Below are 25,000 nucleotides of genomic sequence, written 5' to 3'. Positions count from 1 at the left end.
GTGAACACAAAGTAAAACTTGAGTGAAAAATATGAAAAAATGAAAAAAATCAGGGAAACAATGTCAGAAATCTGTGAAGAAAAAATGAAAGTCACATAAGAGTAAATGTACTCCCTTTGAAACACACACGTTTATCTGATGAGTCATATTTGTCAAAAGAGCAGCAGATATGAAAAAAGTAAAACAAACAGAAATCCATTTAACTCTTGAGTGTCTCTTTTAGACTTTCCACTGATGGAGGCAGACGAGATTTGTATTCCACTTTCGGGACTCTATTTCAGTCATTTTAGCCCAGAAAAAAAGCATTGAGAATGGAATTGAATAGTGTTGCCACAAACATCTAAATACAAAACACGTACAATGTGAATACTGCTCCAATAAAGGTTTTTAAAAAGACATATAATGATGTTTTGAGGATCCTAAGGCCTGTTTGAAGTTGGCAGCTGATGATAAAGGTTATGTTTCATTTACGTGAACACATTTTCGGTTTCCACCTAACAGAGGCTTGTATCCAGACATTGACAAAAACCCTCCACATACTGCACATCTAATCTGTTTGTATAACCTGACACCACAATGCTGAAGCTGCATTTAGGTTCATGCAGCGTGCCATCCAGCAGAGTACATAGAGGGTTTAAGGCAGCTTGGAAGTCTTCATTTCCACTAATGTAATGTAAAGTTACCACTATCTCTCATTAGTTTATACCGTGGACATTGTTATCCTGGTTATCCACGTCAGAAACTGTGATTGCTGTCATCCTTGCTACTGGAAGTTTTGACAGAACTTTGACTTGTGTTTTCTGTCCGTTAGGATTCTCAGAGCGTCCGTTATTTGGTTTTGTCGGGTACACAGACTCGCCACACTCCAGATCTCAGTGGTTCCTCTCAGTGTTTCTACTGCTGAAGAGGGACTGTCGGTCCTCCGCCTCATGTGGCCTTTTCTTTCTGGTTGCAGTTGTTGTCTGTGCTGTTGTGGTCAATCTGGCTGTCCTGTAGGCCGTCCTGTTGCTCTTTGGCCTGTCGGCGTCTTGATCTGATAGGCAGGGCCAGTACCACCAGGAGGCAGAGGATATGTAAGCAGTAGTACCAGGACCTGCAGAGACAACCAATTAGTCACATATGAGAATTTATTTAGCCTTAATAACTATTTCCACAACACAGCTCTGTGGCAAAGTAACCTTCATCTTTTATGAGTATGCCTGTCTAGCAGCCAATAGCTGATTAAACCGCAGTCCTCACACGAATGACACTGATCATTGTTGGCCTTTTATTTCATGTCAACAAACACACAAACCTGTAGAATTTTAGTGAGCGTCCCACAGCAAGTAGGACAAATGGTGCCACTGTGTAACTAATGGCAACCTGAGTCCATGCCCACGTGATGACATCATAGATGCGCTTGTACGAGTCGGAGACCATGAAGTGTGGTCTGATGTTGTGCCTTACCTGGAAAAAAACAAAAGAACATCATGTGAGTTCCCAACATTATTTTCATGTGACTGAATGTGCATTCTTCTTATTTAACTGTACAATAGACTTTAAATTAACCAATTATCCTGATTCCTGAAATCTTTCATGACAGCAGGCAATGGCATAGCTGCCTAGTTTTGCTTATAATCTGCTTAACGTTTCTCTTTTCTTCTTCTCTTTCTCGCTGTCCTTTTCCATCTCATAACTCTTCAGAGGAATCTATCTCTTGACATGTCTGTGTGGGCAGTGGCCAGTGGTTTTATAGAGAAACTGGGTCAGTCCTCCTTTGACTAAAAGAAGGATAAACTCACCTGCACAACACTTTTCTGTGCGGGCGTTTCAGTTAATCAACTTCGTAAATAGATTATCCCCCTGTAGCATCACTACAATGTCTCAACATAAATACCCTTCTTTCACAAGACTAAAGTGAAGAGGTCTGGCTTAGCACAGATTAGTGGTAAAGGCCTCACACTGAAACACAAGTGGCATACCAGGATACTTTATTATTATCCCCTTACTCCCCATAAAAGGATTGTGTTGTTTGTCTGTGGTTTAAGCTAAGTAGCATTGGCAAATCTAAAGAGCTCTAAGACAAAATGTCTATAATGACAGTAGGGTTCACTCCAAAGTGGGTGATTCATGACTCATGAGCTACAAGAGCATAATTATCCATATGGCTGAATCTGGCTGGGAAAACTACAACAATGGCTACTGTATAGACAGGAACTGTGGGTACTTACTGCACGAGCTGCCATGGTCATGGCAATGCCAGTGAGGAAGGTCAGGTAGTAGCCGGGGTAATACCCGTGCCACATGGCTGACAGCAGGAAGGTGGCCGCCATAGGGTTGAAGGGGCAGCGCTCATAGCACACCCTGGAAACAGGACACATATTAGGGGTTTAGTCAAAACATTTCAAATACAAATAAATGAAAGAGACCGGCCATCATAAGAAATAAAATGGAAATGAATAGTTGTCTTCAAATATGTATCACATTATAAAAAGAAATTTGTGTTTTTGTTGTTAGGATATATTTTATTTACAATGAACACAATTGGTTATCCTTTTTATTGTTTTTTTAATGGGTTTTGTTCTTGAATGAACTAATTCATGTTTTATGTATATGTATTAATAATGTATGTGAGTGTTTTAGTCTAGTATGCTTATAAGTCAAATGGCTATACTTCAGATATGCATCATACACCCTCTACAGCCAGGTCTTGCTCTCACACAAACTAAGCAGGGTACTTTATTACAACATTAATGATTTTACCTTTTGAGCCAAAGAGCTGTCTGGATATTCCAGTTGTCTAGGAACATCTTGAAACTGGTGGCAAACTGAAAGTAAACCACAAAATTAGTCTTTAGACTTAAGTAGAAAAAATGGCCATATGCTTTGTCTGATAAAAAGAGCCTAACCTCAATGTCCAGAATTCTGAGATTTGATATAAGGTCCCAGCGGGGGGAGCCATCTTTGTTGTATCCATTGAAACCGAATCCAGCAGCGTTATTGATAGCATCAGCTGCAGGAGAAAGTCACAAATGTTACTTCAACATTAAAAGATGACAACAGCTCCATATCCTTAGAAAGCATTAGTTTGTGAAGCAACAACAGAGAAAGATGGAGATCTGGCATCAACTGTTTCTGTCCTTTTAACAACTTTTTAGCTGAACACTAGATGGCACTGTTGTATCAAGAGATGCAGTTAAATAAGAGCCAGGGACTGTTTTAGGCTGCATCTCACATACTTTACAGACTACTTTAAAAATAACCAAGTTCAGGGAGTTCATGAAACCTCAATGGGCAGTAGCATTTAACAAAACCAAAAGATAACGCTGTATAAAATTTGTACCAGTCGAGCTATTAAAGGGAATGGAACATAGTGTTCATTCAAAGTTCATTATTTACAGAAAAAGACAGGGACACACAAAGGCCATCCAGGTACTTTAAGGTACTCAGGGTAACTCAAGGTCCCTCTTCCAGTTAAATTCACCAACAACCAAAAGAAAAGTATATCTTTTGTATGGAATTGGTGGTAGGAATAGTGCACTCCAGTGAGATATTCACATCAAACTCACCAAGTGTCCAGACAAAGTAGTACTTGGGCCTGAGAGCCAGCATGGCCAGGTAAAGATAGATGATCTGCAGATAGAAGGGCGTGGAGCTGACAAATTCATCGTCTATGGAGTGCTCCACAGGAAGCAGGTTGCACAGAGACAGATAGATGCCCAGCGAGATGGCACATGTGCACAGCTTGGAGATGACGTCATTCTGGGTGGAGGTGAGAGAGAAGAGTGGGATCAAGTAGCCCAGTTAAACAAAACCCATTACATCATATTGTATTCGGCTATCAATAATAAACACACTAGGAGAAGTGATACAAAAGTTAGTTACCTTGAGGTTAACTAAAGTCCTTGATAACTCTTAGTTTTATTCAAGAACGATTGTGTTCCTCTCAGTTTCATTCTAATTTACGATGAATAATTAAATTATGAATGCAGTACGCGATAAGAAAACAGAAATTGCTTTGAGGTTCAGACATTTGCATCACACTATTCAATAATGTGTCTGTTTCTCTAATGGGAACACGTGCCTTATAATTACCCGGCACACCTTGAAACAACTACACTGCTGTTTTGTTTTTTTAAACATAAACCACTAAAAAAATAATATCATAGTATAAAGTCCTGATTTGAAACATTATATCTGCTATTTCAATTATTCTCTTTGAGGGTTTATGATTAAGAAGGTTTTCACCTACCACAACACAACATGCAGGTGTGCTCTACTCCAATAAGTGTTTGAAGACTTTAAATAACGTTCGCATTTCTATTAAAGCGGTTAAACCTGTGTTGTACCTTGGGTGAGGGTTCTGTCTGCCTGTACTTTCCGTTCTCCTTGCCGTTGGCGTTCTCCTGGTGGCGTGGCTGGTAGCACGTTCCTTCGATGAAAGCCATGTAGTCGTTGTAAGAGCAGGAGGGCCCTGCCAGGATGCCCATGAAGTTACAGTTGTAGCTTAAGTACTCCAGCAAGCTGGGCATCCGTCTGAAAGGCCACAGGGAAGAGATAAAGCAGATTATAGAAAGAGAAAAACACATGTAAAGATGGCTTCCTGTCCACTAAGAAACCAGTATGGCCTCTTCTATTGAATTGTCCAGGAGGAGAGTGCTTTGACTGACTTTGAACCTTTTTGTGGTCTCTTACACTTCCTCCCTGAATTAAATCTGCTGGGTGAGGTAGTGGTCTAACTGCAACAAGAGCTCTTGTATCGACTGCTAATTTTTCCCCTTCCCAGTAGGTATCTGAAATGTAGCGGCTGACTCATAGTATGCCAGCGAAGGTTTACGAAACAAAGGTTTGGTGCCTCTTATCTGGGACCTTATTGGTACACTGGCTCATGCTATAATCTACGCATTTAGTGGGTTTCATTGTGTATATATATATAAAACTGTACTGAACCACTTTTTCAATTAATGTAAAGAAGCTGGTCCCGCTATCTTCTCCGTCTCTTATCTCTGTTCAGTTCATCTATGTCATCACATATTAACTCCCTGATAGCGTACAGTAGCAACTCATCTCCCCACTCACATCCTGCTTCATACACTCTTTGTACACCTCAGCTGTAGTGCCATCTGTAATAGTATCTGTGAGGGAGGGGAATCTGCCGTTGTAAATTAGGACAGATGGAGCGAAGGGCATTCCTACAATACAGTTCAGATGAGAGCAGTTCATGTTTGGTTTCCGAGATACCAATGCTCCAACAAATGCTTGACAACACCAGAGAGAGCCTGTGGTGATATCATATGCACAAAGCAATGACGCCTTTATTTTAAAAAGAGCATCATTTCTTTCAGACTGAGTTCATTAATAGATTTAAAACCATGTCAACTTTTCAGTTTGGCTTGATTTAATGAACCCATTATCTGAGGCAGTAAAAACATACCTGAGTCACATACCTGATAGCTAGGTATTTCTGACTGGGAGTCAGCTGTTTCTCAGGCTTGGTCAAACCTACACAGAAACACAAAAGGAAGAGATGTCAAATAAAAAAAACGTCATTCATTTGCATGTGAACCTGCAGAACATGCTCTAAAATGCAGCTTCATGCAATAGTAACAAGGGGTACGCCATTCATAGTTAGGACAAAGCACAGACTCTCAAACCCACGCGGTGCCAGAGGTTCCTCTCATTGGAGCACAGGATCAAATGCCAGGAAGGGCACATGGCCCTGTACTGTAAACAGGGCCATTCACAAAGAGAGGAAAATAAAGTATGAAGCATCTGGTTGTACTTTTGTGTTGCTTCCTTACTGACGAATACTCTAAGAGGGCAAATGCCATCTGAGAGCAATTAGTGGTTACTGAGATGTTTAGTTAGGGTCTGCTCTCTATTACTTGGCCAAACATTTTTGTGAAAATGTGAGGCCACTCTTATCCCAATCACATAAATGAAAAGATGAATTATGAATCTGCTTCACTTTGCCTTTAATAACTGCTGGAATATGGGCTAGTATTTGACTTTGTGGCAAACAGATATATGGCAAAATACTGTGCAGTATATGTGAATGTGTGTTTTACAGCAGGCAGGTATGAGTGTGCGACAGTGGATAAGGATAGGGATTACATTCTTAGTTTGTCATTAGACTCGCAGTTGTGAGTAGAAGCGGTGACCTGAACAGAATTCAAAACACTACTCTACTCTGCGCTGCCTACACATGCATGCACCCACCGACACGCACATCAATACATAACTTGCTGTAAGACTGCTGATTGTAATGAGGCTAGAATAGCCTGAGGGGACTTAAGTCTCCAAATGGAAACTAAAAGGCTTTGAGTGACTCGCATCTTTAAGCCTCTCTGATACTTGATCACACATAACATGTTTGTTTTAACCACAATGTCATTCTCTACCTTTTATTTATTGCTCATGAGCTCATTCTTGCAGATAAATGGTTCAAACATTGCTTTTTCAACATTATTCAGTCTAGCTCAAATCGTGTTTAGAGACAATAACCTGTTACAGAGAGAGCAGGGGGAGGTTTATGGGCGAGAGTGCATATTTGGTCATTGCTCCATTGCATAACTGTGTTTATGCTGTCTTGTTCACTAGTCCATTGTCAGAACTGGAACATGGCCATGTGACCTTTTTGGAAACTCGAAAGAGAAATAAACCGTTTTCACTTCTGTCACATGTTTTGCAAAGAGGATGCTCGCACACACAGACAAAGACAAAAGACACACACGCACACGCTTGTCTTACCGTCATGTATTTCAAACGCCAAGCTGGTAATCTTCTGTGTTATAACCATCATGGGCCTGATAAAAATCATCAAACAGAAATAGCCATGTAACTATAGAGAATTTCAAAACCACACAACAGGGTCACATTTTCTAATACAAGTATTTCTCACATGCTTAACCAAAAATGTTTTGTTTTTTTAAGTAAAGGAGAAGATGTCATGCTAAACTGTTGTTCCGTGATTAGGTTCTGCTAGCAAGGAATGTTTTTAGACGAAAGTTCATCCAAAATGGGAAGTCACAAGTATAATTGCAGACTTCCTTTTATTCTTTCTATTCCTCTTCTCTATTCCCAAGGTCTTATCATTCCTTTGACACTGAGCCCTCTTTCTCTTGACTTATTCAAGCCATACTCTATCAGAGACCTTTTAAAGTCGGCTCTCTTTTGCCCTAACCTTCCTTAAGACATGTACACTCTTTCTGTCCTTCAGCAAATACAGATTATTGACTAATTGCTTACATGAAAACGGTTGGTGGCAAGATAAAATGTAGTCAAAACAAGCCAACAGGCCAGATAAGTTCTGGTCTCTTGATAAAATAATAGGAATGTTTTTACTATCTGGTCTCGTCTTTCATTATAAGGTTCATGCTGACCTCAAGGAAAACGTGAATTTGACTTTTCAAAGGGATGTAAAGGGAATGGCAGACTAGGTTTTTAAAAGACTGAAATCTCTGCCCTCGCAGTATGGGTTTGCATTGGGTTGCTTAGCAACTAGCATCCCCCATCGTGGCGCGCTGGGAGTGCAGGCTGTCTGCTTAAATTGTCAGACAGTCTGGAGAAGTGGGAACCAACCACAAGAGTCGCTATCGACGTCCTCCTGCGGACACAGCAGAGTGACACGCTCTGGTTTCTGTTTGGCTCAGTCTGCTTGAGTCATATCCCATTATTTCCCCTGACTCTTACTGTTAACTTCTGGTTTTGTTTAGCTTTGTATTTCATATAGCATTCAACATAAATACCACTGGAGGTTTTTATAAAAATTAAAAAAAGATTTTAAAAAGTAATATAGTCTTAGTGAAGCTTACCCTGTGAAATCTGCAGAGTACATGCCATAGTCAAACACGTAGACACGAGTGATCTGACATACTATCAGATAACTAAGTGTCACAATGAAGCAGTACCTGTGCAGGAAAAGAAAGAAAAAGAGGAATTAGAGGAAGAAATTATTACACAGGTATGAAGGTAATTGCTTTTACAAAAATACAGAAATGTTGTGTTCAAAAGCCAAAAACATTTAAATGCATAAGTTCTAACATTCTAAACAATTGTATCTACACAGCAATATAGAGCTTTTAAGAAAGGGCATCTTAATGCACACATCGGGAAGATTTAACCTCAGAGTTCTTAGTCCATCCCTTTGTTCTCATATCTGCCGCAGAACAAGGACTTTTTTTATCCAGAACAGTACAAAAGACAGTGGCCTCGGCAGCAGGGCAGAGCTACGGACAGGATAGGAAGGGGGGTCAAAAATCGGACAAAAGAGCAGAGGAGGCTCTCATAATGTGTCAGGGTCAGTGGTTGAAGACAGAGGACAACACAAGCTTTCAGGAGAAGGCCAAAGACAGAGTTGCTCTAAAGCCTGCTGTACAAAGCTGCTGCAGAGACAGCCCAAGTCAAAGCTAGCAAGTTAGCATTCCTCTGCTAACAAAAGGAGGTTTGTGCAGCATCTATTGAGGAGTACAACCCACTAGCTAGAGCACAGCTGCATTGCTGATAAGACGCCTGTTGTAAGTCTACTGTATCTGCAGCAGTCCGAGGAGCAGCCGAGACATCATCTCTATTACCAAGCATTTGTAATAACACAATTAATTAAACAACTCACACTTCAGCAATATGAAACATTTATGGAAAAAATGATTACACATTATTATTTATAACAAAACCAGATGCAGAGAAGGCAATGTCAAGAGGACATCATTACACCTGGACTAAAATCCTGCCGATACAGTAAGATAACCTGTCCTGTTACACTTGCTTACACTAGGGTTGCCATTTTCTTGAAGCAAGGGACAGTATCGTGCTACAGATCACTCCAGCAACGTTCAGTTTCAGTGAAACGAGTTTACGTTTGCATTGAAAACAGCAGAAATGTTTGAACACAAAGACTAAATATGCTCCGCACCAGAGTATGCGGTAATATGACGTAAAGTGGACATCTTTAGCAGTGCAACAGAGCGTAATTCTTTTTTTGTTAACAATCCTTAGCAACAACGCTATTTAACCAAGATCGGCTTTATTTACTGGTGGACACAGCTGCAGTTATGAGAGGATACGAGCTACATGTGCTGCTGCAGCTATATTTGCAGCAGGCCCACCAGGGATCCTGTCTTTATCCACCTCTGATTTGTGTTTGTGTAATTCACAGCTCGGAGGGGGGTGTTTCATCTTCACTCGAGGCATCAGACGGGGCTGAGACTAAAGAAAGGCTGGCCTCCTCCCACTGCGGGACAGCGGTTGGCATGTCAACGGGCTGAGCCGCAGGTATGGATGCATACTGCACATGGAGCGGTGAAAATGGAAAACCAGCTATAAATACATGTCTGAGGACTCTCTATAACGCTGTGTACTGTACATTGAATAAATGCCTCGAGGCACACTTCATGCTTACTCAAATGCATACATGGATCCAGATTTTATTTCCATACGTTTCATCTTGTGTCTGCGAGTCACTCATTTGTACACCGTCAGGTTTACAGTCATGCTTTCACACCTTAAATGAAAATGAAATCTAATTGAACGGCGTGCTTATGTTACAGATAGAATACCATTTCTCCATTCTATCCTCATCCTAGGCGTTGGTCGTAACTGAAGCTGGTGATGTCTATAGGGCGGTTTCATGAGTGGCCATGTTTAGGGCATCTGTACTGCCAAGTGTTTTGGGCTGATAAACTGGTAAAAATGTAGAGGGAAAAGTCTCAGCTGTCACCATTACCTGTCCTTCTTCCAGTAAAAAAAAGATCAGTCGACCCTAATGTCACAGGTAATAAAGAGACATATGTAGATACTATAACACGGTCTTTTTAGATTTTGTCTGAGTTTCTTATGGTTTTCTTTAATATTAAATAAGAGGGCACTAGTATTACTGTCACAGCCTACTGTCTCACAGTTATCCCTGTCTGCTATCTGCAGGAAGTGCACACCACAATAACGACATATTTCTACAGCAAGGGGGCATGTTCATGTGTTTCAAGCAGGAATATTTGTATTCGTGACACATGTCAACATGTCACAGCAGCTACAGAAACATGTTTACAGGTTGGCTAAGGTTACTCTCTCGCCACACCTTTGCACAATGGGTTAACATATCCCAAACTTTCAGATTGGCCGCATTTTCCAAATAAATTGTATGGCAGCCCACAGCAGGCTGCACTTTTCTGCTTCTGCTGTGTCAATTCTGTGTGAGAGGGTGGCAAGAGATCTAGAGCTGCAAGAGAGTAGAATAGCATGACATATGATACCTAGCAGTCGAACAAAGTGGTCAGAGCTACACTAAGCCGGGGTTCACATTCACACCCGTTCCCACAGTCCACAAAAAAGGAGCTTTTTGCAACTCTATAGAGCTGTCACACTGCGCTCACTCTACACTTACGGCCCGTCCACACTACAGCTTCAAAAAAAGCTTGGAGCTCGGCGTGTCTGAAGCTCGACCAACAACCAATCACATGAATCTCCCGCCCCTGACACACAAGCAGCGGTTTGATTGGCTAGAGCTTGTACTGGCATATGATTTGATTGGCTGACGCTTCCACCGAAAGCTTCAGAAGCTTCAAAAGTTGAACATTGCTCAACTTTTGCAGCCTGAAACGCCAGGAAAGCTCCGCTCTGCTTCCCACAATGCAGTTCGGCGAAAAGTGACGTCACCCCATTCAAAGTGAATGGGCAGAAGCGTTGGAAACCGTTTTTGAAGCAGTCGAAGCTGTAGTGTGGACAGGCCGTTATTACAAGGAACAAGGATTGTACAATTACCCCCAAGGGCTGAGAACTGAGTGGGAAACATCAAATAGAGGCAACAAGTCCCGCCACAGTGCTGCTGTTCAGGGAACGCTCCAGACGTGCAGCAAGTGCCATTGTGCTAGGTGTTATTGGAAATAAGTGTACATAATCAGCCTTATACTCATTAATATCTCTTGTCAGCAGTATTATCATGAGCAAAGGCTACAGTGTGTTATTATATAAAAAGAAGAAATGGCTGGCTCTGAAACAAGAGATAAGAAAAAAGATGTATAAAAAGAGACAAATCAAACCGAGAAAGAGAAAGGCAGAGAGAAAGCGACAACTTGAAATAAAAATAAAAAGGAATTAAAATGCAGGGTTAAAAGGACATGTCATATTCCAGAGAAGGTGTTCTAAAATAGGGCAAGGTGAGAGTTTAACCAAAGGCCCATTTCTCAACTTGGCATATTTTCTGCTTTTGTTGAGAGAGAAGCCTGAAATGAAACATTTACACCTCAGGTTTACATTGACAGTTTCCTCTTTCTTTTAAAGGGACCTTAAAATAAACAATAGGAGGCAAACAAATCCTAACCAAAAAAAGAAGAAAAACCGTATCATCAAAATAAAGTCATAATCCTTTGTTTATGAACATCTTTGAATATATTAGAAAGCCTTGTCTACTCATGTAACCAACACAAGCGCAGTTCAAAGAGGAAAAGCCCTGCGTTAAACACTGAGTAGGCAAAAGCACACGGCCCCATGTAAATCACAACCTCCTGCGAAGATAACAACCATTTGTTATGCAAAAACCTGAGGCAGTGGGTTCAACGTCCTCTGCAAGCATGAGCATGTCACAGCGTCCTGCCTCTGTGGTACTCCTCACCTCTCTGCCCCTGAGCCCCACCCTCATCCGGTGGGGGGGGGAGGCGAGGCGGGAGCGGAACTCTATATCTGAGTGCGACTGAGTTGTGTGGGTTTGGGTGACACACATTTTTACAAGAGCTACTGTAAAAGGAGCAGCTTATCCACACACAACATGAGGAACAAAACCCCAGGCTAAAAGCACACTTAAGCAGTTTGTAGTTTGTTAAACTTCTAGAAATAAAGTTATATGACTTGAAGTAAAACACTCCTTTATGTTTAAGTGGCATAGTCAGTATGTAAGGGTCAGTGTCATTGAATTTGAGTCCTTTCTTTCAGAGGGCAGTTGCTTTAGTGATTAATGTTCTGCAACAATCTATTTCAAGTTCTCCAGAGGGAACATCTTCTGTTTGCACCTGCACTTATAACCTTGAATATAAAAAATAAAATAAAGTCATGGGCAATGTGTGTGTCTGTGTGGGTGCGTTCGTGTCATTTTCTTGATAAGCCATGGTCACAGATGGGAGCCCGGGGGCAGAATCATCGTCATGGTGACCCAGGCTCGAATGCCTCCAAAAAACCCGAGACAAACAAATAATGACGCTAATACAAGATTGGTCAGAGTTAGCCGAGATGAAGCATTTACGTTATCTAACATCAAATCTTACATTTGAGAAGATTTCGGTTACCGACTTTGACAAATGTCTTTGTCATGCTTCAACTTGCCCTTTTAAGGTTTATTACTCAAGGATACGGAGAAGTGTTTCACAATTCTGTGTGGGTGGTTTACACTTACTTGTGCATGTGCTCCAGGCCTACGAAGATCATCACACTGTAGGACAGACCACTCTGCACCAGGAAATGAAGGGAATACCTGCAAAGATACATACATTATTGAGTGACCTTATATTCAGCTTTAAACATTTTCTTGTCATTTACTGGGAAACATATTCCTTCTAACACACATGCCCATTCGTCATTCTGTATTGCAATCCACATCCTGATTCATCATCCCAAGGAGCCATTAGGAAGAGGAAACAACAGCATTAAGAAACCGCAGTTACACCATCAGTCATGTGTGTAACCAGGAATATGTCACCTGGGCAGGAGAGTGACGATCACCACCTCACCATGTTCCTAAATGACTGATTTTAAATGCCATTTTCTTAATGTCTTTCATTTTTTGTAAAGCACTTTGAATTGCCTTGTGTTGAAAAGTGCTATATAAATAAACTTGCCTTGCCTTGCCTAAATGACTTGCCTTCCAGATGCAAGATTCCATACATCGCACCCTTACAGAGACATGATTGTGTGTGAATTGATCAAAATCCGAGTTATGTTGACCAATCTCTCCCCCTGTAAAAACATACACACAGGCATGCACAAACACACAGTTCAACAGCTACCAGATGGGTCTTTGAAGGGCACAGTGTGTGATGCTACCAACGTCAGGCCCTCCAGGAGGCCAGAGACGCCACACTGTGTTAGCAGTGAGTCAACAAAGATGATGAGGGCATCAGGGGTTGGCAGGGAACAAGGATCATAAGCGGGTGAATTAACTGTGCTCAACAAATGAAATAATACAGTATTATCAGATGAAGGTAGAGGAAAAATATATCTTAAGACAGTATACATTCTGACAGGTTAGCCTGTATCAATTAACATGATCGTTTAGCATGTCTGCAAAAGTTCAATTGAGCTGAGCGCCAGATGACAGAGGAAATGTTTCAACTGTTATCTCCAGTGACATTCAAACACAAACATGTGCGTCTGATAGAGAGCGAATAGATCCTAAAATAAACCAACACTCTGCAACAGATCCTCCAGGGCTACAGCCAGGTGCCCTCTAAGAAAGAACAGAGCGTGTGCAACGAAGGTTTAAAACATTGTGTGTGTGTGTGTGTGTGTGTGTGTGTGTGTGTGTGTGTGTGTGTGTGTGTGTGTGTGTGTGTGTGTGTGTGTGTGTGTGTGTGTGTGTGTGTGTGTGTGTGTGTGTGTGTGTGTGTGTATCTGTGGGTGCATTCAAGCATTTCACACAAGCAAGCTAAACTGGCAGAAACAGTTTGGGATCCTATAAACAATTAACATCATGTGCACAGCTCTAAGTTACTGTAACCTTGCTCTGCTTGAGAAGTTTATCAAATAATTACATCTGTCTTTTTAAATCGCTCATCTCAACCTCTGCATCATGATATGGGTTTGTATTGTAAAATCAGAAACTGAAGTGAGATGAACACTATAATTCCTGTAATAGGTGTCTAAAATGAGTAGTTGGCTTTAAGCACTGCACCAGGCACAGGAAGTACCATATACAACCTTGGTTAGATGTATCTGCTTATAGAGATTTAAAGGAGCTGGTTCTATCTTAATTGATCTGGCACATAGAGCTCTTTGACAGGCTTTCACAGACACACACTTATTGATTGTTTGGTCCATTTGGACAAGGAAGATGTCCGGATAAATGGCATTTTTCAAGATGAGAAGATTGATCTGACATCAAGTTAGCAAGGCCATCACAAGAGTCCTGTGTACAGAATGATTTCATTTTTGAATTTCATATGTTGTTAATTTAAAAACATACAGGATATGTTGTAATGGGTTTTGTTTTTGTTTGAAAAAGAACACTATGTCCCTTTTCTCTCTCATGCAAACCAGTTTTTCACAGTGCCCATTCACAGCTCAGCGAGTACAATACAGTCATTTTACTTGTGTTATCTTACTAACTATGTTTCAGTTCCTTATTTGTACACATCTTTCTGCTGTATTGCTAAGGTATTGAAGGAATACGTCTACTGTATACCTAATGTTATAATACTGATAACAATGGGGTTAGAGAAATACTCTAGCTTTTAGGAAAATAAGCAGCCTAACATTTTGCATTTCACTTCAAGCATTTGAAGTGGATCAAATTCTGATGTCTACTCACATCAGTAAAGGACAAACCTCTTTAATGTTATCAGTTTTGCCTGACACTGTCATGAGACTCTTGAATGGAAAAATACAAAATAGTTTCATCTCTGGTTCAGGAATACATTTTTACTACATCACCTCTCTCAGCCACAACAAATAACAAGAACCAACCACGGCTCAGTGTCAGTTGCATAATGTACACGAACCGTCTGGCAGCGAGGTGATGCTAGAACACCCTATCACCCGATGAAAAGGTAACATTTCACCTGGTTAGCATTTTGGCCTATTAGGTGGAGGTCTGGCTAATGTTTCTGAGGTTTGCTATCCAATACAAACACACACTCGATGGCCCATTGAGAGGCACTTTGCCAGAGGGTTGTCTGTTACAGGGCAATAGCTTTATAATTGGATATCTTTTACTGCCCTATCGACCCATTTGCTTGGCGCGGGTGAGAGGAACGAGGACGGGGTTAGGGAAAATAAGGATGGGAAGGGCAGCGAGGGGGCTGGCACAAAAGGGAGGGACGGAGGAGGATGAGGGCAGACATGAAACAAACAAGGAAAAGGATGTCGGTTGATGACAGAAGAAAGTAACAGCAGACTCAATGGAGTGATTGATCATTTTATTTTTCTATTATAATGAAAGAAGTACTCCTCACATATTAAGAGTATTTTTCCAGACACCTATCTGCTATGACACTATAATAATTCACTATCTGTAAACTAATTGGTAGGTCAATAATAAAACTTAAAACTGTTAGCATACTGCTAACGCTAGCAAGCCCATTCTGAAAGACCAATGGACTTTACTATTCAGTCTCTTCAGATTTGGCCTTTTCTTAAGGGATTAAAGTCACAAAATGTGTTGTGTTTTGCCAAGGGTGTTATAATCGCTTTTGCTAAAACATATCAATACACTATAATGGCACCTATGTGTAAAGGAATATCATTTTCATAATCAATGACCTGCCAAAGCTATGAAATTAATAAATTAACTGAATAAATATTTGGCAAAGTCGCTTAATTGATTGTTTCCAAGTGCAGTTGCATTCTAGAAATGTATGGAATCACAAACTAAAGCAGAAGTGGACACGTCATTACACTTACTTATAAAACAATCATTTACATGATATGATATTTCATAAACCAATACTGAGATTAACAACATCCTTCTAAACAATTCAGCAGCATAATCGTGTATTTACAATAGCATGACATGAAAAAGGAAGTGTCAAAAGATAGTGATGAGAAGTAAAGAGCTGATAAACAGCAGAGTGACTCACCAGCCAAAGCAGAAGAGGGCCAGGTAGAAGCCCAGCAGAGTGGCCACCACATGTCTGATGAAAGGACTGGTCTTACTGGGGTGGAGGTAGAGCCGAAACCACAGAGCCATCAGCAGGGCAAACAGCTGACATGCCACAAAGTTAACCTGCACAGAGGGACACAGAAACAGTGTTACAGGTGGATGTAATCAGTATGAATCAGCTAGCCAAAGCTATGCCAAATGCTAGCATTGGTGAAACAAACAATAATGTTATCGGAGACAGCAAACCTCACAAGTGACCTCTATATGAGGGACATTACATATGGAGCATTGTGACATTTTTAAAAGAGATACATGGGGTATTAGCAGAAATGTGAAACAACAAGGTAAATACCAGATGTCCATCGCTTGGAAGTAGCATTACATGTCTCTTTCACTTTAATTGTTCCTGAATGGTCCCCCAAGGTAGGAATGTAATCACTGAGGATTACATTGCTAATTAAAATAGAATTGAAGTGGTTTTCCAGAGAGATCCAGGTTATGATTTTATATAGCAGTTTAGGTATGTATTTAGTCTTGGTAGCTAGCTAATGGCTTACTTCTTTCGCACATCTAAACATTTATTTCTCAAGGTCATTCACTTTTAGATAGAAAAAAATCCCTTATTAAAGTCTCTGCACGTTATCTATACTACACTGAACAAAAATATAAATGCAACACTTTTGTTTTTGCTCCCATTTTTCATGAGATGAACTCAAAGATCTAAAACATTTTCTATATACACAAAATAACCATTTCTCTCAAATATTGTTCACAAATCTGAAAGAAATCTGTGATAGTGAGCACTTCTCCTTTGCCGAGATAATCCATCCCACCTCACAGGTGTGGCATATCAAGATGCTGATTAGACAGCATGATTATTGCACAGGTGTGCCTTAGGCTGGCCACAATAAAAGGCCACTCTGAAACGTGCAGTTTTGCTTTATTGGAGGGGTCCGAAAACCAGTCAGTATCTGGTGTGAGGGGTAGGGTTAGGGTAATGTTGTGAATCGAGTGGCCCATGGTGGTGGTGGGGTTATGGTATGGGCAGGCGTATGTTATGGACGACGAACACAGGCCACTCGATTCACAACATTACCCTAACCCTACCCCTCACACCAGATACTGACTGGTTTTCGGACCCCTCCAATAAAGCAAAACTGCACGTTTCAGAGTGGCCTTTTATTGTGGCCAGCCTAAGGCACACCTGTGCAATAATCATGCTGTCTAATCAGCATCTTGATATGCCACACCTGTGAGGTGGGATGGATTATCTCGGCAAAGGAGAAGTGCTCACTATCACAGATTCTTTCAGATTTGTGAACAATATTTGAGAGAAATGGTTATTTTGTGTATATAGAAAATGTTTTAGATCTTTGAGTTCATCTCATGAAAAATGGGAGCAAAAACAAAAGTGTTGCGTTTATATTTTTGTTCAGTGTAAAAATCTAAAGATGTTGTATATATAAGCAAATGAGACACATTGTTAATTAAAGTATTTTCTCTTTATTCAATTAATGTGTTTTCTAATATAAGAAGATATGTAGATAATTGTTCAGTAATAGTATGTTGTAGTGTGCCTATACAACTGTGTGATGGGATTGCCAATTGTATAATTTGTATGGTCTTTACTTACATGGGAAGGTTTTCTCCAAAACACTCATATCAATACATTCCTTTTGTATTAACACATGTATTACTCTATCTGACAGGTCATAGTAAAGCTGGGTTGAGACCTTGTTTCATCTCCTAATGTCTCCAAATGGCACAGCAAAGAGGCTTTACTCCAGACAATAGTGAGATTGACTGATCCATCGACGGGAGCACAATGAAAACCTCTCTGTTTGATTAACACTTTTCCTGCGGGCCAAGTAGTACAAAAATATTTGTATAACCACTTTTCTTTGACCTCAATGGAAATCATTATGAGTTCAAGGAAATATGTAAAGTAGAATTTATAAGGACTGAGAAAGACTTTATTTATAACACATAGAAAATGAATAGTGACAAACTCAATGCTGGAGAAAGTAAGTAAGGATTCATTTTGAAAACAACTACTCCTAACAGCATTCTCCTTTCTTATAAAAAATGATGCTCCAGTGTTATCCATGTTAAAGGATATAAGAAATAAACACCTTTCCTCAGCATACAGAACATTCGTCCAGCTCTTATCAGTGCTGCCAATAAGATATTTCTACTTTAGGAACCTTCCTAAGTTAAAGGAATATTGGACCACAACTTTATCTCCTCCTATCCTAAATCATATGGAGTAAAAGGGAAAGGAGGAGCATATATATTATGTTCTATTGATCTTACTGGATTGTGTTATCCTGTAAATGTGATTACCTTAAGACTTTTTAAATTACCATCATGAGCAGGGCCTTCCTCTCTCTGTAGACAGTCTGGTTCATTATCGCTCACTCACATCATTAATACACAGTGATGTGTCTGTGACTCAGTGATGTTTGATGTGTCTTCCTTTTAATGATCTATGTGCCTCACATATTAATACCCCACATCAACATCATATATTAGGGCTGCTCAATTAATCGTATTTGAATCGCAATTACGATTTTGGCTTGCAACGATTATGAAAACAACATAACGGAAATAAAACGATTTTTTTAATTTTTTTTTTTTTTTTTAAAATTGGTTTTTTCAGTTGAATTATACTTAAAGTTCAGGGTAATCAACTGTTAAAAACATACTGTTCATATTTTTTTTTTCAATAAATGGATGTTTTCAAAGTAAATGGATAATCGTTTTTAATAATCGTGATATCAATTATTAACCCAAATAAATCGAGTTTTGCCATAATCGAGCAGCCCTAACATATATAAGCACAAAGTAAAAGCTTCCAGATTTATTTCTCTCTGCTCTAAGTGCGCCTTTAATCTCCCGTAACAAATTGAAATTACACACACAGACGTAACACACAAGGCCAATATGAGTAATTGCAATGTAATGCAACAGTCTTTCTAGTGCAATGACATCACCTCACATTTGTGGTCATACACTGTAAGCTCCTTTTTTTAAACATTTCTAAATGACAAAGTATTTCAAGGCTAATTAGGGACAAAAGAGCAGCAGGAAACGCATAGGCAAAACACGACTAATAGACTGAATACTGTAAAGGGTGAAATTAACACTCATCCACTATAAGCCCTTCATGTTTGTTTGATGTCACGCTTAGTGATGCATGTCTGAAAGCACAATGGCCCGTCCATGTAAATAGGTCATGTTAACACAGATCCGTCTGGCCAGTTCGAAGTGAAAGGCTACAGACACCATGAGCACCATCCATTATCTATGGATCCTGCATGATTAATGAGAGAGAGAGAGAGAGAGAGAGAGAGAGAGAGAGAGGAGAGAGATAGAGAGGAGAGCGAGATGATCAGAATGAGGAGAGCGATAGAGAGATATAGAGATAGAGAGTGCTGCTAGATAGCTCTGAGAGATGAGAAGAGATGAGAGTGTAGGGCCTTTAGTCTGTATGACTAACAGATGTAGCAACAAATCATCTGCAGCATTAGCCTAAATCACATCAGATGGCATTTGGAAGCGTATATTGGCGGTTTTGTGAACATGAATTCACAGGAACACAAACACAGCACAGCCTCCTTTGTACGGTTATTATCGTGGCTGGCATTGTTCAATATTTAACAAATAAACAACAAACAAACAAATAATCCAGCTGGAGTACCTACAGTTGCAAGAAGTTGTGAACCCTTTGGATTCTCCACACATAGCGTTGTGTGTTCCTTCCAAACAACTCAACTTTGGTTTCATCTGTCCACAGATAGGGTCGGCCACTCCTAGGGAGAGTAGCAACAGTGCTGAACTTTCTCCATTTATAGACAACTTGTCTTACCGTGGACTGATGAACATCAAGGCTTTTAGAGATACTGTTGTAACCCTTTCCAGCTTTATGCAAGTCAACAATTCTTAATCGTAGGTCTTCTGAGAGCTCTTTTGTGCGAGGCATGGTTCACATCTGGCAATGCTTCTTAAGAATAGCTAATTCAAAACTGGTGTGTATTTTTTATAGGGCAGGGCAGCTTTAACCAACACCTCCAATCTCGTCTCATTGATTGGACTCCTGGTTGGCTGACTCCTGACTCCAATTAGCTCTTGAAGAAGTCTTTAGCCTAGGGGTTCACATACTTTTTCCACCCTGCACTGTGAATGTTTACATGGTGTGTTCAATAAAAACATGAAAACATATAATTGTTTGTGTGGTATTAGTTTAAGCAGACTGTGTTTGTCTATTGTTGTGACTTAGATGAAGATCAGAACACATTGTATGACCAACTTATGCAGAAATCCAGGTAATTCCAAAGGGTTCACATACTTTTTCTTGCAACTGTAAATAAAAAAGGCTGAGCATGAACATGGTGCCACAGGAGATGAATGAAAAGCAAACAAGATCTAAGCTCTCCCCGGCCATTGTTTGCTAACAAGGTGTGTCTCTTTAGCTACAGACCTTGTTTCCATGGTATCTTAAAGCAAACTACCAGTCATCAGTTTGGCAGATATGGAACAAAGGCAAAGAACCCAACTGACACTTGTGTCAATGCATGCCAGTGTTTATTCAGACCGGCTGCTATATCTATCATTCAAACATGAATAATATACTGTAGTAAGCAGAAGGTCAAAATGAATCTCCTCCTCATTGTGTAAATAACTAGCGTTTTGCTGACTCACTTTGGGCAAACTCTAGTAAGTAACAAATCTGGAAAATGTGACCCAGGTTCAACTGCAATTGCCTTCCTCCAAAGTGCTACAAATAAAATATGATGCCCTGGTAATGACAACACGTCACATCAAATAGACCTCCTCTGGCTTCCCTTTTGACGTCAGCCTTATTTTCAAACAGCGCTTACACAATACACGCTTTGATTACTTCAAGCTGCTCTCTTAGTAAAAAGGACATTGCTATTTGTTTGAATAAAAAGCTGACTTGCCAACCTCTGCGTCCACACACTTAATGAAAGACTGGCTAATTTGCAAAACCAGCAAATACTCATATACAGTCACTGATTTATCAATGTCAAATAGTGAGATGGTTATAGGTATCAATCAAGCTTTGCCATGTATATTCATGTGCACACCCCACAGCAAAGAAACACATTAAATCTTAACGTGGACCTATCGTGCTATATTTGAATAATATATTGTAGGGTCATACCTATATGAAACATGTCTGTGAAGTTTTTTTTTCAAAATACCAAACAGATCATGCATTTTAGCCATGCCTCATTTCGCTCTATTTGCTCTATTCCAGCCCTGTTTTTGCAAGGGCTGATTCTGGGAGAAGTCTTCTTTGCTGCTTTTGTGGCAGACTACAGCGCCACTTACAAGCCTGGCATATGTACTACTCTAACATCTGCCTTGGCAGTAAGAGAGTGCATAATCAGCCCCTCCCTGGATATCAGCGCACGCTTTGTAAGGAAGGAATTTCATGTGGGAGAGTGGAAGAGCGTGGAAGAGAAACTGCATTGTTGAGGCAGATTTCAGCCGTGGGTGAAAACTTGAAAACTGAATGTGTGGCAAAAGCTCAGACACAGCAATTTATCTATTAAGAATTGTATGTTCTTAAGCTATTAGTGTAAAGAACAAGTTGACTATTTTACAGTTTCAACATTTTGATTGTGAAGTATAAATAATTACTTTGATAAGTAAAATAATTTAAAAACAAAACAGCAGGTAGATTTATGAAAAACATGTTGAATGGTTTGATGACTGTTGACTCCCAACATGTAAGTAGCCAATCTCTGTTTGAACATAAGATAAGAGGAGATAAGCAAGCTTTTCAAAGAGTCAGCTTTGGTGTGATTGAGATGAATGGGCAGGCGCCATCTTACCTTAAAGAACTCATTATACCCTACTGTCCTATTAGGGCATTGCGCTCCAAGAATGCAGGGTTGTTGGTTGTTCCTAGAGTCTCTAAAAGTACAATGGGAGCCAGAGCCTTTTCTTATCAAGCTCCACATTTGTGGAATCAGCTTCCAGTTTGTGTTGGGGCGGCAGACACCCTATCCGTTTTTAAGAGTGCGCTTAAGACCTTCCTTTTTGATAAAGCTTATAGTTAGGGCTGATTAGATTCAGCCCCTAGTTTTGCTGATATAGGCTTAGTTTGTCGGGGGACATCTTACTTCTTCCTTCTCTCTGTCTATACCTGTGTACTCTCATGTTCCGATTAACCCAGCTTCCCCAAATGTCTTTCTTTTTGGTGTCTATATACGCCGGGATCCGGAGTCATGGATGATCCTGCGCTCCTGTGTCCTGGATCTTGAGTCGTGGCTGTGGTCCTGGATCATAGGTCCTGGATGGATATCCTCGTAGATTCATCTTCCTATTATACACACATGCATTTCCAAACATTTGGACTACCTATGTTGCAAATGTATTATCTTTTCAATTTACACACGGCATCTATTGCACGTCTGTCCGTCCTGGGAGAGGGATCCCTCCTCTGTTGCTCTCCCTGAGGTTTCTCCCATTTTTCCCTTTAAACTGTGGGTTTTCTCTGGAAGTGTTTCCTTGTACGATGTGAGGGTCTAAGGACAGAGGGTGTCGTATTGTCATACTGATATTCTGTACACACTGTGACAAATGTAACATTTGTGATATTGGGCTATATAAATAAACATTGATTGATTGATTGAATGGAAATAATACTGACGGACTGTGAAAAAGCACACTTTTGATTGTATTTTGCCCTGAGAAATGTGATGATTAATAAAATGGCAAACAACTTTAAAGAGTACTAGAGCATCTTTTTTTTTCTAGATCACTACAAAACAGTTTTTTTCATTGCATGTAAACATATGTATAGCTAAAGGTACTTACACATGTTTTTGAATGGATTTCAATGAACTAGACCCACCACATGCTGTGATATGGACACACAGACATTGGAAATGAATGCCATTGGTTGCGACTTCAATTGTCAAAGTAAACACACCTGTTACTTTGGCCTGAGCAGCAGTTATATAATGAGACCACATGCTAGTCCACTCGCTACATTCCACTCACAGATGTGATTTTAAACTGTGTGAACTGACAACATAGCATCCCGGCTGTGACTGGTCCAACATCAAGGATGCCTTTCACATAAATGCAAAGACTTGTGATATTTCAAGACTCATGGGTGTTAGCTTTTTCATAATGAAAGTTGTAGTAATTTAAGATAATGCACTGCATGACAAAAAACAATAAGATCTGAAACTGTCATCGGTGTTGGGATGGTAGTTTACTGAATAAACATTTGGCAATATACGCCCTCCAGTGCCAGGGTGCGTTGTTTATTCATTCATATTACATGGATCTTCCCTTCCATTATTGATTAACTCTGAAGACAACTTCACCCTTGGGTACAGCGCTGCTTTTGTTTCAGAATCTTAGGCCGAAACATCTGCGCTGGAGAACAGTTTGTACAATTTTAGCGAACCCCAGAAAAGAGCTACATTTTGGATAAATGCACTGCAGCAAAACCATTTACTTGTCACTGGCCAAAAACTAAATAGTTTAGGAATAAATGAAGGGTGTGAGGACAAAATATGAATACATTTTATGTGGGACGATGGTTCAAGTTATAAAACTATTCAATTACTAGCGAACTAAGGCTTGTCAAAACAAAGGTTGCACGATTAAGATTTGGTAACCAGCCAGTCTGACTCTGTCAAAGTTTGCTTGGCAGAGGATAGAGAACGATTCTTTTCACCCAAGTTAACAACCCCCACTGGCCTAATAGTAACTCCAAGAGCTCAAATAAACCTCTCCAAAAAGGCTTAGCGAGGACACACCCTTTAGCTACAATAAGAGCTCTTTCCTCCCATCCTCTTCTGCATGATTGCTTTATCTTCCAGATGATATTGTCTTTGCAAATCAATCCTATATCATTACAGTGAGTATGGAGTATGGAGGAAGTGAGACAGACAACGTGCAGATGTTTTGATGGGTGGCAGGCGCTAGGGAGCGATTAGCGCTTAAGGGCAATAAGCTGTCAGGCAGTTCCTCCTGGCAGCTGTGGCACAGGACTCAGCTCAGCTTTAAGAAACTACATTATAGACTGACACACAAACTGGCAGAGGGGAAGGAGTTGCTGAAAAGGAGGGAGGAAGTCACTGTGGATGCAGTGGAAGGCAGAGATAAGCAAGCTTCCTGAAGCTTATTGTTGACGGAAATACAGTTTGCATTTCTCTGTGTGTGTGTGGGTATGCGGAGGAGTAACATGAAGGCCCTCAGGGCAAGAGGCGTGCCCATGTTCATTTTATTATCACACAACTTTCAAATTCATTCATTTTCTTTCTCTTATTTCAAATACCACTCCCATTGTTTTCTTCTATATATGTTTGTATGAAATTAGCACCAAGAGAAGGGCTTTAGCTACAACGTTTAAAGGAACTTTTTCAACTTATTTTCCTGCTCGTGTCTAAAGCTAATTTATGTCACGCTGGAGCGCAGCTGCAGCAAGGTTGTGAAGAAAAAGGAAGCGAGTGATGGCGCAGGCGGGAACAGATGGATGACGAGTCATGTTTCCTCTGGGCATAGCTTCGTGTTTCCTTTTCCATAAAAATAAGAATAAGACTGTCAGCTCTGCTCTGTGAGGCACAGCTGTGCTTTGAGCTAAATGCTAACATCAGCATCATAACGCTGCTCACAGTGGTAATGCTAACACGCGTGCTCAGCAGGTTTAATGTTAACCATGTTCACTGTCTTAAAGTTAAGTACAGTTTACAGTATCAGCATGCCAGCTTTTGTTTATTAGAATGCTTAACATTTGCGAATTATCAATAAACACAGATCAGTGCAGTATAACTCAGGCTGATGGCATAGACTATATTATGATGCATGAAAACATTGAAAACATAGCAGATAGTACTGCACACTAGGGATGGGAATTTGAAAGCAAATGTATATTCGAATATTCGACACCCAAAAAAACGGTTAACCGATTAACCAAAATGTACATATCCTATCATATTCTTTTTTAAATGTGGAAAAAAATGGTAAAAAAAAAAATTAAAAGAAAAATTTCGATTTTTGAAAAATAAATAGATACATGTTCAAATAAGTATAGAAACCAAGTCGAATTTGTCACATTTATTGAACTGGTGATCACAGTTTGAACAGTTGACAGCTATAGGCCTACAGCTTTCATGCTTAAAAACATAACTTGGTTTTCTGATGGATTTGGACATAAACGCGAGTGAAGTATAA

General features: G+C 40.1%; 1 protein-coding gene across 1 annotated transcript in view; it reads right to left on the bottom strand.

The window, feature by feature from the left end:
* mboat2a (membrane bound O-acyltransferase domain containing 2a) overlaps positions 1-25,000 on the bottom strand; it is a 41,340-nt gene that overhangs the window by 38 nt on the left and 16,302 nt on the right. Inside the window, exons 2-13 of the mRNA XM_034222216.1 lie at positions 15,756-15,901; positions 12,359-12,436; positions 7,794-7,889; positions 6,730-6,785; positions 5,427-5,481; positions 4,329-4,515; positions 3,549-3,741; positions 2,889-2,992; positions 2,743-2,807; positions 2,211-2,343; positions 1,295-1,446; positions 1-1,093 (exon numbers count right to left, since the gene is read on the bottom strand). The exon at positions 1-1,093 is cut by the window's left edge and continues 38 nt beyond it. Coding sequence (XP_034078107.1) covers positions 928-1,093; positions 1,295-1,446; positions 2,211-2,343; positions 2,743-2,807; positions 2,889-2,992; positions 3,549-3,741; positions 4,329-4,515; positions 5,427-5,481; positions 6,730-6,785; positions 7,794-7,889; positions 12,359-12,436; positions 15,756-15,901 — 1,431 coding nt within the window. The 3' untranslated portion in view covers positions 1-927. The remainder of the gene's footprint in view (positions 1,094-1,294; positions 1,447-2,210; positions 2,344-2,742; positions 2,808-2,888; positions 2,993-3,548; positions 3,742-4,328; positions 4,516-5,426; positions 5,482-6,729; positions 6,786-7,793; positions 7,890-12,358; positions 12,437-15,755; positions 15,902-25,000) is intronic.

This window comes from Gymnodraco acuticeps, unplaced genomic scaffold (assembly GCF_902827175.1).
Source record: "Gymnodraco acuticeps unplaced genomic scaffold, fGymAcu1.1, whole genome shotgun sequence".
Taxonomy (NCBI): domain Eukaryota; kingdom Metazoa; phylum Chordata; class Actinopteri; order Perciformes; family Bathydraconidae; genus Gymnodraco; species Gymnodraco acuticeps.
The sequence above is the reverse complement of the archived record's forward strand: the minus strand, read 5'-3'. Positions and strand labels throughout refer to the sequence as shown.